The sequence below is a fragment of the Pongo abelii genome, chromosome 5, assembly GCF_028885655.2.
Source record: "Pongo abelii isolate AG06213 chromosome 5, NHGRI_mPonAbe1-v2.0_pri, whole genome shotgun sequence".
NCBI lineage: Eukaryota > Metazoa > Chordata > Mammalia > Primates > Hominidae > Pongo > Pongo abelii.
In genome coordinates this window covers 148255215-148268572 of record NC_071990.2, presented here as the reverse complement: position 1 = coordinate 148268572, position 13358 = coordinate 148255215, and the positions used below count along the sequence as shown (strand labels likewise).

The 13358-nt window shown below is 34.9% G+C and overlaps 1 protein-coding gene across 1 annotated transcript in view; it reads right to left on the bottom strand.

The window, feature by feature from the left end:
• Nucleotides 1–13358, bottom strand: part of ADGB (androglobin) — a 203556-nt gene that overhangs the window by 132069 nt on the left and 58129 nt on the right. Inside the window, exons 6-7 of the mRNA XM_002817462.5 lie at nt 6018–6157; nt 3451–3537 (exon numbers count right to left, since the gene is read on the bottom strand). Coding sequence (XP_002817508.5) covers nt 3451–3537; nt 6018–6157 — 227 coding nt within the window. The remainder of the gene's footprint in view (nt 1–3450; nt 3538–6017; nt 6158–13358) is intronic.

The window sequence follows — 13358 nt, the reverse complement described above, 5'->3', positions numbered from 1 at the left end:
CATTGATATGGTCAGTGATGAGGTCAGAGACTGTGTGAATCAGACAGTGTAGATCTATGAGGATCATGGTCAAGACTGTAAAACTTCATTCAAGTTTAACAGTTAAACACTGAAAGGTTTTAAGCAAGGGAAACGATATGATCTGATTTATACTTTAGAAAATTATTCTGATTACCAAGTTAACTAGAGGAGGGTAAAATAGACTCTAGGAGACCAGTTATAAGTCTATTACATGTGACCAGTGGTTGAACTAGGATGGTAATAATGGAGATGTAGAGAAACAAATAGGTTCAGAGTAAGTAGAGAGTGTACTGTTGACAGAGCTCAGTGAGAGATTTTATGTGAGAGGCAAGGAAAATGAGCAATGAAGGATAACTTCTAGTTTTTTTCTTTAGCTTGAATAAATAGGTGGTTGGTAGTGAAATTCACTGAGATGATGCATTCTAGGGAAGGTGCAGTTTAGGAGGCTGAGAATCAAGAGTTCCTTTCTGGATATTCTGAGTTTAAGATACACTTTTGACATTCACATAGCTATGTAACTTAGGCAGTTGTAGATAAATACAGTCTAGAGTTCGGGCAATGGTGACCAGGCATAAACTTGAAAATCATTGTCAAACAGTTTGTTATTTAAAGTTACAGGACAGGAGCCCTGCTACATACCATCACTTAATAGCTGTACCGTGGTTGAGGAACTATCCAAGAAGGCTGAGAAAGAGCAGAAAATAAGAAGGAGAAAAACCCAGAGAGTGCGTTGCTGTGGAAACCAAGGGAAGCAAGTGTTGCAAAAGGAAATAACTTGTTTAAGAGGGTCACATACTGGGATGCAAGTAAATGAGGCAGGAGAGGTGACCACTGGATCTGACAATGTTAAGGTCTTTGTTGACCATAAGAAGAGCCATTTCACTGGTGTGGTGGAGGGGGAAGGTCAAACAGTCAGATGAGAAGAAACGGGGAGTTGAGGAGATGAAGATAGTGTGTACAAACCACTCATTTAAGATTTTTTTTTTTCTGAGAAAAACAAGAGAAATGAACTGGTGGCTGGAAAATAATAATTGGTTTCCCTGTGCATCTCTGATCTGCTCGACTCCCTGAACTGCCTCCTATTCACCCCTGGACCCCCACTACCCCGCAGACTGGCCTTTAGCACATTTTTTTTTTATTTGATCCCATGATAGCTCTGGAACATTATACAGTCTTAACTGACGTTTAAGAGGTTGTTAAGTTGTATGGCATCACACAACCAGCAAATAATTGAGTCAGGATAGGAACAGACCTTTCTGAATCCAAAATCTAGGTTGTATTTCCCGTCTACCATATAACATATACTACACTATGAAAAAGACCTATTCAAATACCATGGAATGAGACCATATAACTTCTTGGACCATTAGGCTTAAAGACAGGGTGGCAGAGTGCTATGTTCACAGACAGACCATGCATCAGAGACACATGCCAACAAGAGTCCTTTGAAGTGGTTGGATTTCTAATTCCCACTCAGACATGTCACTGACTCTGCCTCTATTATTACATGGAAAATTAGAAGATATTCTGTTTTGATTTTCCAAAGCAAAATTTTATGAATTTTCTAGTTGTGAATTATTCTCATCTCTTGTTTCTTTACCATCCTCTGGCAGAATTCTGAAGATTTCCTGTCTCTGGTATCTCTACTGACTACTGCACAGAGAAAATTGCACAGGAAAAACTGTAAGCATTCCATCAACACTAAGTATAAAAATTTAGAGAGCTCCACACTTTTAAAATCTCATTTTCTCTCTACTTCTCTCACTAACATTGTACACATTATGTCAGGAAGTCATTTAGATAATAGGAAAAGTTTCCAAAAGAAGATATAAAAGAGTGCTATCTTGGCCTTTCCTAAGATAAAAACAAGATCAGCTCCTACCCTCCAGTTTTTTTCCCTGAAAATACTTTTATTTGAACAAAGCAACACCCAAGTTTATCCTGCTGAAAATTTGGTGAAGATGGCAGAATCCAAGTTACTAGGGCCTGTCTTCAACCTCCTCTAATCTCTATTGACCCTGGGGAATTGCAGCTTCCTACTACCAGTCAAAGATCAGAGATGGTCCAGGTTGATAACTGTACTGTAGATTTAATCATCGTGTAAAAGTCAGTATCTGAGTTAATGGTATATTCAAATTTATTGTTATAATTCTTTTCTATGCACCTTATCTTGATTTGTTTCCAAATGTCAATGGTAAAATGATAAAATTCTGCGTCTATATTCCTTATGTATTAAATAAAGTGATCGTGAAATTATAAGTCAGCACTAAGTTGAACAATGTCTCTATTCTATTCTTTACCTAATAGCTATTTTTGGACATAAAGAAGCAATTTCTCTATATTTAGAATCACATGAAAGGAAGACTGTGGGCTTTGGACCAGCAAGACTTACATGTTCCTAGTTTGGGGGAATTCAACCTCTGAGAGCTTTAGTTTTCTCATTTGAAATGATGTACATCTAGTTGATGGGGTCATATGGATGATTAAATGAGACTATCCTTTCAGGACTGTGATTTTTAAACGAGAAGTAATATACTAAAACACTTGATGCGTAATAGTTGTCTTCTTATGATTATTTCCATATAGATGTGGCCAATTAAAAGTTGCTGTTATGTTTCTATATTGAAGTAAGTGTGATAGGTTTATAAGTGTAAAGGGAAGTTTGCAAATGTTTTACCATAATAAATAATTACCATTGTTTAAATATTTATACATCAGATATTTAAAGATTAAATTCATAGTATATATATAAGTGTGGGAGACCTGCACATGCCACCCCAAAATATGAAGGACTGCTGAGCTACAGGCAATCCCTATGAAGAAGCAGATACACAGAAACTCTGTTTTCCCTCTATTTGCCTAAAAGCAAGATACAGATTTACAAAAACCAAGAAGTATCCTGCCCCTCACTCCGTTGTGCCAGAGAGAACAGATGTTAACCACTGAAGACAGCTTTGGACCCTTACTGGCCTGAGGAATTGTACCAGAGGAATGTACATGAACAAGCTTTCGTAACTAGCCTTTATCTATCATTTATTTGTCTTCCCCCAAGTTGCCACCTGTAGAGGCTCAAAGTCATTTTCTTTTGTCTTGTCACTTCTGTAAAAATTGACTGTTCTTACAGTAGATTTCCCATGGAAATCTACGTGGTAATAAACTTCTGTGTGTTTTTCTCTTGTTAATGTGTCTTCTGTTACAGGAGTCAGTTCCAACAAAGAACCTATGGGGGTCATTCTTCTCCTACATAAGGAAATAGAATTTACCCTGAAATTCCCAAGGAACTTTATATAATACTACAAAACGATATTTTCCCCCAAATTTTGCAAAACATGACCTTTCTTGAAATTTTCTTAAAGGCTAGGAATATTTTAAAGAAATCTTGGGAAGATAGAAAAAAATAGATATGAGCAATTTAATAGTCAAACGTACTGAAGAGAAATGACTTCTGGTAACCACCCTGTGAGCGCATGAATAACCGTGAACTCCCCCAGCTCTCTCCTGTCTGCTACATGGATGCTAAAAAAGAAAATGCATAATGTTATAGGTAGCAAAATTTGAAAACACATAAAGATATATAAGAACTAGGAATCATTAATAAACAGCAATATATTCTGATTATTCATTATAGATTGTATTAAAAAATACTATCCCAGAAGCCAAATTATTTGTTAAAACACTGAAATAGGATTTATAATATAATTAATTTCATTTGTATTTGCAAGGCATGTTTATATGCTTTATTTTTTAAGATCTAAAAGTAATATTAATGCTATATACATAAAATATATTCACATTATATATTATGAAATATATAATTAGTATATAATCCATTTTTGTATACTTGTTTTAAAAACAGAACAATCTCTTTCATCATTCTGATTTCAGTAATTATTTTAAGATGTCTTTGAAGCTGTGTGTTAGATCAATCTCATCTATGGCAAGTCAAGATGGGCATCAGAAATCCTTAGATAACTGTGGAGAAACCAGAAACATCTGTTCTGTCCTGACAGAAGAGTGGATCTGTCAGCTTAGCATAAAGTAAAACGAGGATATGATTAACCAAGTATCACTATTCTCATTTAGACCTCTTATTTTTTTTCCCTGAGGTTATTAGTCTATTTACATTTACACACAAAAATGCTATATCTCCCTTCTGCCCGGGAGTCACGGCTTCAGCTGACTATCCGTCAATGGTGGTGTTATTGGCATTACCAACACGTGTGCTTTTCTTCAGAAAGAAATCTTACTATCTTAGTCACATATGCCATTATTTTAAAATGTGCACTGCTTTGTTGTTTATGGATTACGAATTTGTATCTGTCTACCTATTTCAAAGATAATAAGTGTCTATTGGGATAGATCCCAGACTAGTCTAAACTCCTCATTGGATAAATTTATGAAGTGACTTTGCAAATCAAATAGAAATAATGCTCTTTTCTTTGCATATCTCACATTGATATTGAAATTACTATGTGTTAATTTGGAAAATGTAGTAAGCTAAACCTCATATAAAAGCAATCACTATGTACTGTAAAAATCTGAAAAAAATTATGGAAAAATATAAATTGTACCATGTAGGGCAACTTTCACTAGAATTCCCAAGAAGTGTATTACACTTAGCTTGTTGCTTTATTTACTAGTTGGATTTTTTTAAACAATAATAATAACCCTAATACTTATGTTGCTATAAAGTTCTACTGAACTATAGCTTGAAGAAAGATAAAATGCCACTCCAATTACCCAGGTCATGTATTCAATGCCTCACTGCTCTAGCAGCTCTGATTCTCAGAACTTCAGGTTATGTCTGAGAACTAGAAACATTCAGAACATTTTTTTTTTCCCCAAATAAATGAACATGCCACCGGTATGAATACTTAGTGCTATTCAGCTACCTACAAAGATCTGGGCTGAGTTTTTATAAAAATCATTGCAATTAAGTGCTAAAAGCTGGGAGAAACTAATTCCCAAAGGAAAACTGAGGGCTGGTAAGAAAAAAACAGAAATGAAGAGGATGGCAGTAGGAGTGGTTGTTTTTGTTTTGTAGCCTTGGGAGAGAAAAATGAAGCTGTGCCTAAAGAAAATCCACACAAAGCAGACCTGACTTCTGACTAACATTGCAATGTTTATAGAAGGGGAGGGGGCTGAGCTGTGAGCAAATCTCTAACATGTACTGTTAAAGCATGTGAGTGTGTCCTGTTAAATATCGAGAATCTTTGACAAACTGCAGGAGGTGGACATGTATAAAATCCCAGCCTGTGCAATGTATGTGAGCATCTTCCAGTGAGCAATGAGGCAAAATTGCCACGCATTTCCAACCCAATCATCAAAGATTTTTTGCATTGTTAGGTCCAGGATGGTACGACTCCTTTTCTCTGGAAGTGTAAGCTGAGAGAATAGAACATAGCAGATGTGTCTCATATATGTTGGTGCACAAGTCAGGCAGGAATATAAGACAGAAACCAATTTTGTAAGAATATTGAAGAAAATATGAGTAGTTTTCATCATGAATGTATCAAAAGGGACCAATGTTACCAAAATCATGAAGTGCACATTGAAATCTTTCAGAAAAGTTCAGGTTTTTAAAGATTAGTAAATTATTGCTGCATATACAGAACCTAAAACTTTAACTAGATTTCAGGATATATTATTCAGTATTTAGATGAACCAATATTTTTCTCCCACAAAACAATTTTTTCTCCTATTAAGCAAAACATCATTTTCCATGATCAGCTTTCCATTCATAGTAAGACAGCATTGAACATAGAATAATTCTTGGGTATTTTTTTCTTGGAGGAATTTTGCATTATTGTTAACCTAATAGAAAAAATCAGTGGCTTTGGCATATTTTATTTTATACTAGAGCATTTACATTGTTTAGGGAAAAAAGCTCTCTTTTAACTAATTTTTAAAAAATAAATTATGCAATACGAAGGTATAGTTAATGTTTTTGTTTGCTTTTTTTTAATTCATGTGAGTGATAATGTGTCATTACATACTCAATATTTGCCAGCTTGATAATAGCTTTAGACAAAAGCATTGGCCACAGTTCAAATTCATAAGTTGTAGCTGGAAGCAATAGATTGTTATCTTCATCAAAAGGCAAAAAGTCATCAATCGTTATCTTTCTCCAGCAACCCTAAAAATAAGATGAAAGAAATGTAATACCATCAATGGCTTACAGTCTTTTCTCTAGTAAATGATTGCACATGGCTGACATTACTATTTACTGTTTTCCAATTTTATTTTAGCATCTTACACTGAAAGACTGAGATACTGGATTTCAATACTACTCTGGTTGAATATTTTAGCTTATTGCTTTATTTAGCATAATCACAGCACACCCATGTCTATATCAATATTGTCTTTATTTATGAGGTCTTGTGAACAAAGTCTTGGGAGTCCCTTACTGCATAACGCAGTAAATTGAGGTGTTTCTAGTAGCAGAACCAAAACATTATACAACCATGGATAAGCTTGGACATAATCAAATGACTTAATATAGTCAAAATACAGATTCTCCAAATATAACTTTAGTAATTATTGCTTATCTTGATATATCCTCACTGATCTTACACTTCCAATTCTCATATTATTCCTACTCCTAATTAATTTCTTGATCAACAAGAAACCAAAGAGAAATAAGCCAGATGCAAAAGGATAAATACTGTATGATTACTGAACATGTATATCTATATTGAACACATCTATCCTGAACATATAAAAAATACATTTGTGTGCATGTGTGTATGTGTGCATACATATGGAATGTTTCTCCCCAAAATTCATGTGTTGAAATCCTAATGCCCAAAGTGATAGAATTAGGTAAAAAGGAGGGTAAAGCCCTCATGAATGGGATTTGTGCCCTTTTAAAAAGTTGAAGAAACCAAAGTTTTCCTCTTCCACCACATAAGTTTACAGCAAGAAAATGGCCAGCCATTTATGAACAAGGGAGCAGGGCTTTACCAGACACCAGATCTACAGTGCCTTGATCTCGCACTTCCCAGCCTCCAGAAATATAAAAAATAAATTTTTGTTGTTTATAAGTCACCAGTCTATGGTATTCTGGTATAGTAGCCTTAGTTGTTACAAGACTAATATTATTAAGGTTTTATATATATATATAAAAAACCTTAATATTATTATATATATAATTATATATATTTATATAATTATGTATTTATTATATTTTATAATATAATTACATAATTATATAATTATATAAATATATGACCTTAATAAGATTATTATGATCTATATTAAGATTATATATAATTGTCAAGATATATAATTAAGATTAAGATATATATTATATACATTATAACATATATTTATATGTGTAATATATAACTTTATTAAGTTATATATATATTATATATAAGAAGATTGTGGAATGAAGTCTTATTATCTGGGTAGCAAACAAAAGTGGCAGACCAGAATAGTACATCAGAGGCTTTATAAACTAAATTGGCATTTGAGACACAGCCGATAAATGTGAGCCAGGATGTGCCTTCTGAATCTAAACACGTTGACTACTTGCTTAGCAATCAGAGTTGTAAAACATAACATTACAAATATTCGGAAAACTATATAAAATTACCTATCATACCAAAACCCAGAAAAGTCTCAATTTCAATGGGAAAATATAATCAACAGACCACAAAACCAAAATGACAAAGAAATTAGAATTATTAAATAAGAAATTTACAGCAATTCTCATAAAAATGTTCCAACAAGAAATTATGAACACTCTTGAAACAAATTCAAAAAGAGAAACTCTCAGCAAAGAAATGGAAGCTATAAAGGCATAAAAATAGAAATTTTAAGCTTAAAATTTAAAAAGCAACTCTCAGTTGATGAGATCAATAGCAGAATGCAGATAGCATAGAAAATAGTGAACTGGACATTAGATCAATAGAAATTATGAATAACAGGAAAATATAGTATCGACAATCACGTAAGGCTCAGGGACCTGTGTGGATAATGCAAAAAGATATAATATTCATGTCATTGTTGTCACTGAATAAAAGAAAAAAAAGAGAGTGGGGCTAAAAATATAGTTGAAGGAATAATGGCTGAAAACTCTCCCAAATTGTCATAAGACATAAACCTACAAATTCAAGGAACTCAGACTAAACCAAATAGGATAAACGCAAAGAATTCTACAGCCAGACAGCTCAAATTCCAACTTCTTAAAAGTTAAGACAAAAGAAAAAAAGCTTGAAAGCCAGCAGCAAGAAAAGACCTGTTAGAGGGGAAGGACAGATTGCTCACCAGGAGCCAGGAAGGCCAGAAGAATAATTCTGGCTGGCCTGCAGGATAATTCTGGAAGGCTTGAAAATTAATAGCACACTAGATATCAAATGCTGAAAGAAAATTGCTGCTAACCCAGGATCATATCACTAGGGAAAATATTCTTTAGGAATAAGAGTAAAATAAACACATTCTCAGATAAAGGAAAGATAATTTGTCATCATCAGACTGACTCAAAAGGAATGGTGAAAGAAAAATTTTCAGAAATAAAAAGAAAGGAGAATAAAAGGAAAAATGGAACATCAGGAATAAGAAAGCAAAAAGGAAAAATTTTACATGCCAGTTAAAATATTTACTTAAAATTAAAAAATAAAAAATGAACATATGACTAAATGTGGTACTCTTCAAGTTTTTTATATTGCGTTTGAATTTAAAAGCAAAATTTATGATGAGGTTTTCAATATATGCACAGGAAATGTTTAAGAAAACTATATTAATGGTTGGGTGTGGTGGCTCACACCTGTAATCCCAACACTTTGGGAGATTGTGACAGGAAGATCACTTGAGGTCAGGAGTTCAAGACCAGCCTGCACAACATAGTGAGACCCTGTCTGTACAAAAAATTAAATTAGTCAGGCGTGATGATGGCGTGCCTGTAGTGCTAGCTACTTGGGAGGCTGAGGCAGGAGGATCACTGGAGCCCAGGAGTGGAGGCTGCAGTGAGCTATAATTGTGCCACCACACTCCAGCCTGAATGACAGAGCTAGACCCTATCTCCAAAAAAAAAAAAAAAAAAAAAAAGAAAAAGAAAAAGAAAAAAATGTAAAGAAGAAAAGAAAAGAAAGCTATATTAGAAAAGGAGGAATATAAAGGAGACTAACTGGTGGTAAAGTATTTATATTCCAATTTAAGTGGTAAAATGCTGATACTAGTTGACTGTGATAAGCTATGCATGTATATTTTAATTCATAGAGCGAAGAGATTTGCTTGAAAGCACTATAGGTCAATCAAAATGGAATCCTAAGGAATGCCCAAGAAACATACAGGAGTAAAGGAAAGGGGATTAAGAATGCAATAAATACAAAGTAACACACAAAATAAGAAAGGTAACAAAGAATAAACAAAGAATAAAATCACAGACTTCAATTCCAATTACATCAAATATAAATGTTCTATACAGACAAATTAAAATACAAGAGTAACTTGAATATACTTATCAAAAATTAAGAATTTGGAAATATTTTGATGGAATAATTCCATATGGTAGAAATCCTAGAAAAAGAAGTCCGTACAAATGGGCAAAGACTATATACCATAAAGATGAAATTTTACAGCATTGTTTGATTGTTTGTTTTGGTAAAACACTGGTCCTAACCTAAATGTTTACCAATATCAAATTAGCAATATATATTACATTTACATATCTCACACAATGGAATACAAAGTAGATCAATATATATTAGCATAGAAAATGCCTATGTGTAGGGAAAAGAATAGTTTACAGTATAATATGTTTCTATGACCCTATTGTTATAAATTATGTACAATAGTTTTATGTATGTTTATAAGAATAGAAGAAAGCTTAGGAGGATATACATAAACCATTTGCTGTGATTAAATGTGGTAAAATTACAGGGAACTTGCACTGCATACTTTGAACATCTTAACAGTATTTGAATTTCCTTTTTTAAAAGCATGTATAATATTACAAATAATGAAATAAAGCATTTCCATTTTGGAACAAAGTAATTGAATGATAGAAAAATAATTTTGTCATAATTTATATCTTGCAAACATTGTTCCTCAAATTTAATGAACAAAAATGTCACTGGATGAGAGAGTTTACTTACAACGCAGGATTGCAGGCTGTACCCTGGAAATTCAAACTCATGAGGTCTGGAGTGGGGCACGGGAAGTGGATGTTTAAGAAGTACAACAGCTAGTTTGATGTTGGGGGGTTTCTGTACCCCAAAGTTAGAAAACTCTGAATTCTAGAATAACATTGTGGTTAAGCAGTATAAGGCTCAGTCAGAAATAAAGCAAATGCATTTTTTATATAAACATATTGATGGCAACTGGGAAAAATTATTGGTCCTAATGTGTGTGTTTTCTCTGTTTATCAGAGACAACTGAAAGCACAGAGCCACTCAGAGAAAAGCTGCCATCAGCAATACATATTTCAAGTGCAGAGCAACAGCTAACCTGCTTCTTTCGGGGACCCAAAGGAATGCTGCCATTGGAAGGCACTTGACGAGATGATATGTGTCCCAGCATTAGTATCATCATTCCCAGGTGAAAGACGGGAGAGAGCTGCTCTGTATCATAACCCTGTTCTTAATGCTACTCAATAAATTTTTATCTGGCTGAGGTCAAAGAACCTTGATGCAATTTACTTAGAATCCAAACTGGAAATAATAAAAATACTTTCATAGAAAAAATGATAACCTGGTGTGAAAATCAGAATTTTAAATGTCATGCCAAGAGGCTCTGAGAGGTTGGTTTGCCTCAAAGAAGTGATAAAGATAAATGCTTTACAGGACAAAGTGAATGAGGGAGAAGAATATTTGTGATAAGGCAGAGAAGAAAAATCAATTTCCAATAAGAAAAAGGTAAGAAAGCTTTAAGAAACTAAAGAAGAAAAACAGTGAGAAGAAGACTCATCATGTCTCACAAGATAGGACACGGGAAAGAAAATATGTGTAGGATATCAGATGAATCTGTAGTGTATTGTACTGAATCAAGAAGTAGAAGTAACAATGCATATTTTGTAAACATGTTTCCCAAATATTTGCAGAGAGAAGTAAATGACAGACATGTACAAATGCTGAACTAGAATTGGAAGAGAAAAAAATCAAAATCAAATTGAGTGTGTCTGGAAAGGGAAGAAAAGAATATAAAACCAACAACATAGGATTTTCATGGAAGAAAGAATTGACTCTAACTTCTTACTAATGTTAATATGTACACAGATATTGACTCAGCACTATCAGCTGGTGATCAGGTAGAAAGAAATAAAAATTTCTGCCCCAAGCCTAGAGAGAACAGATTCTACTAATCAGAAAACCAGGCAGCTGCCTCTCTATCACATGCCTACCAAAATAATTCATAGGGAACAGGTATGTCAGTGCTCACAGCATCCTCTACAGGCATTCCTCTGATGAGACCACTGAGGAAACAGAGGGAGCCAGTGGAGCTGAGGTCCAGTCTCTACCACATCGTTCCCTAAAGGGCTAAATTATCTAGAGATGGGCTAAATGACTGGAACAGACTGAGATTTCCAAAGTGGGCTCAATACATTTTTAAAGAAATTTCTGAACCAAGTGGAGTTGAGCTTGTGAATAATCAGTATGATTAAGGAGAAATAAGTCACATTTTCTTTGCAAAATGGAAAGTGATGTTAATGAATGTTAACTCCTATGCAGGAGAAAATTTGAAAACCAAGGAGGGATGTCAGGAAGCAGAAAGAGAGAATGAGAAATAAATCAACAGGGTTGGTTCAATGTTTTAAAATACTTCATAGTTTTGACCTTCCTCCAACAGGGTTGGTTCAATGTTTTAAAATACTTCATAGTTTTGACCTTCCTCCCACCTCAAGTTTAGACAAATGTGGGATGGGAACCCAGGCATTTTACCTCCTCACTTTTCTTCTGCGTACCTTCTTTCTGTACTCCCTCAACACTATCCACTAGATTTTTCACCTTTTTAATACCACACCCTTCTGCTTGCTCCTCTGCACAGATTTAAAACTCTAAAGTCTAGTCTAGAAAATAGTCCTCTTTATTGGTAAATAAATAAAGTAACTTAGAAAGTTATTTTCTAACCAAATTTCAAGGCCAATTGTCTTGCTGTGAATGTTTAAAAAACAAAAATCCAATTTTGGATATTAGAAGCTATATTACCTTTTTCCCTTTTCCCTTCCCATTGTAATTATCCTAATAATTTCTCATTATTGGCCCTTCAACATTCCCCATCCCAGGAAGATAGATGGCTCAGGACTATGAAAGAAAAAGTTACATTTTCATAAATATATAATGGAATTATTAACTTTTAATACTTTCCCGTTCCTTTAAGTGTTCAAGAAGAACATTCTTTTCCAGTGACAAGGGCCAAGAAAAACCCAGAGGAGTTTGATATGATCTAGTATTGCTAATTTAGTGTGAGTCTGCTTTGCCATATTTATAAGGGGTTTTGGATCCTTTGTTTGTACTTCCTACTATCCTATTTGCTTTCCTTTTAGGCAGAGGTAACATCTTCCTGTCTCAGGGTAAGATTTGTTCACATGAAAACAAATCTCAAGTTCAGGACAAAGAACTGATGGGATCAGGCCCCTCAGCTACAGCAAAAGCCAGAAGAGGACTGGACCATGGGCTAGCACTGCCTCCTGCCCATGACCCTGATACCACATCAGAGAAGAAAGAGGAAGGTGGAAGCCCGGTGCATCCACCTGCCTGCCCCGCTCGCCTCAGCATGAGAGTGCAGAGGCAGCGGCAGGACCAGCATCTACAACCAGTGGCCATACCTCAGTGGTCTAGGCAGAACCCATTTAAAGTGCCCATGGGACTGGCATCACAGGAGAAGCAACTGTGTTTCTCATTAATCACAAATTACATATGCAGGACAGTTTCTGTCTGTAGCTACACAATTGATATCCTATAAAAACTGCATTATCTTGCACTAGCCTAAGTAATGGTGTGCAAGGCAACCTTCCTTTCTTCCTTCCTTCTCTCTCTTTTTTTTTCTTTTTCTTTTTTTTTTTTTTTTTTGGAGTTTTGCTCTTGTTGCCCAGGCTGGAGTGCAATGGCGAGACCTTAACTCACTCAACCTCTGCCTCCCGGGTTCAAGCAATTCTCCCACCTCAGCCTCCGGAGTAGGTGGGATTACAGGCACCCACCACCGTACCCAGCTAATTTTTTGTCTTTTTAGTAGCGACAGCGTTTCACCATGTTGCCCAGGCTGGTCGCCAACTCCTGATCTCAGGTGATCCACCGCCTTGGCCTTTGCCTCCCAAAGTGCTGCGATTACAGGCATGAACCACCATGCCAGGCCAAGTATATTTCAATATGAAAGACTCATGAGTTTTTATGCAC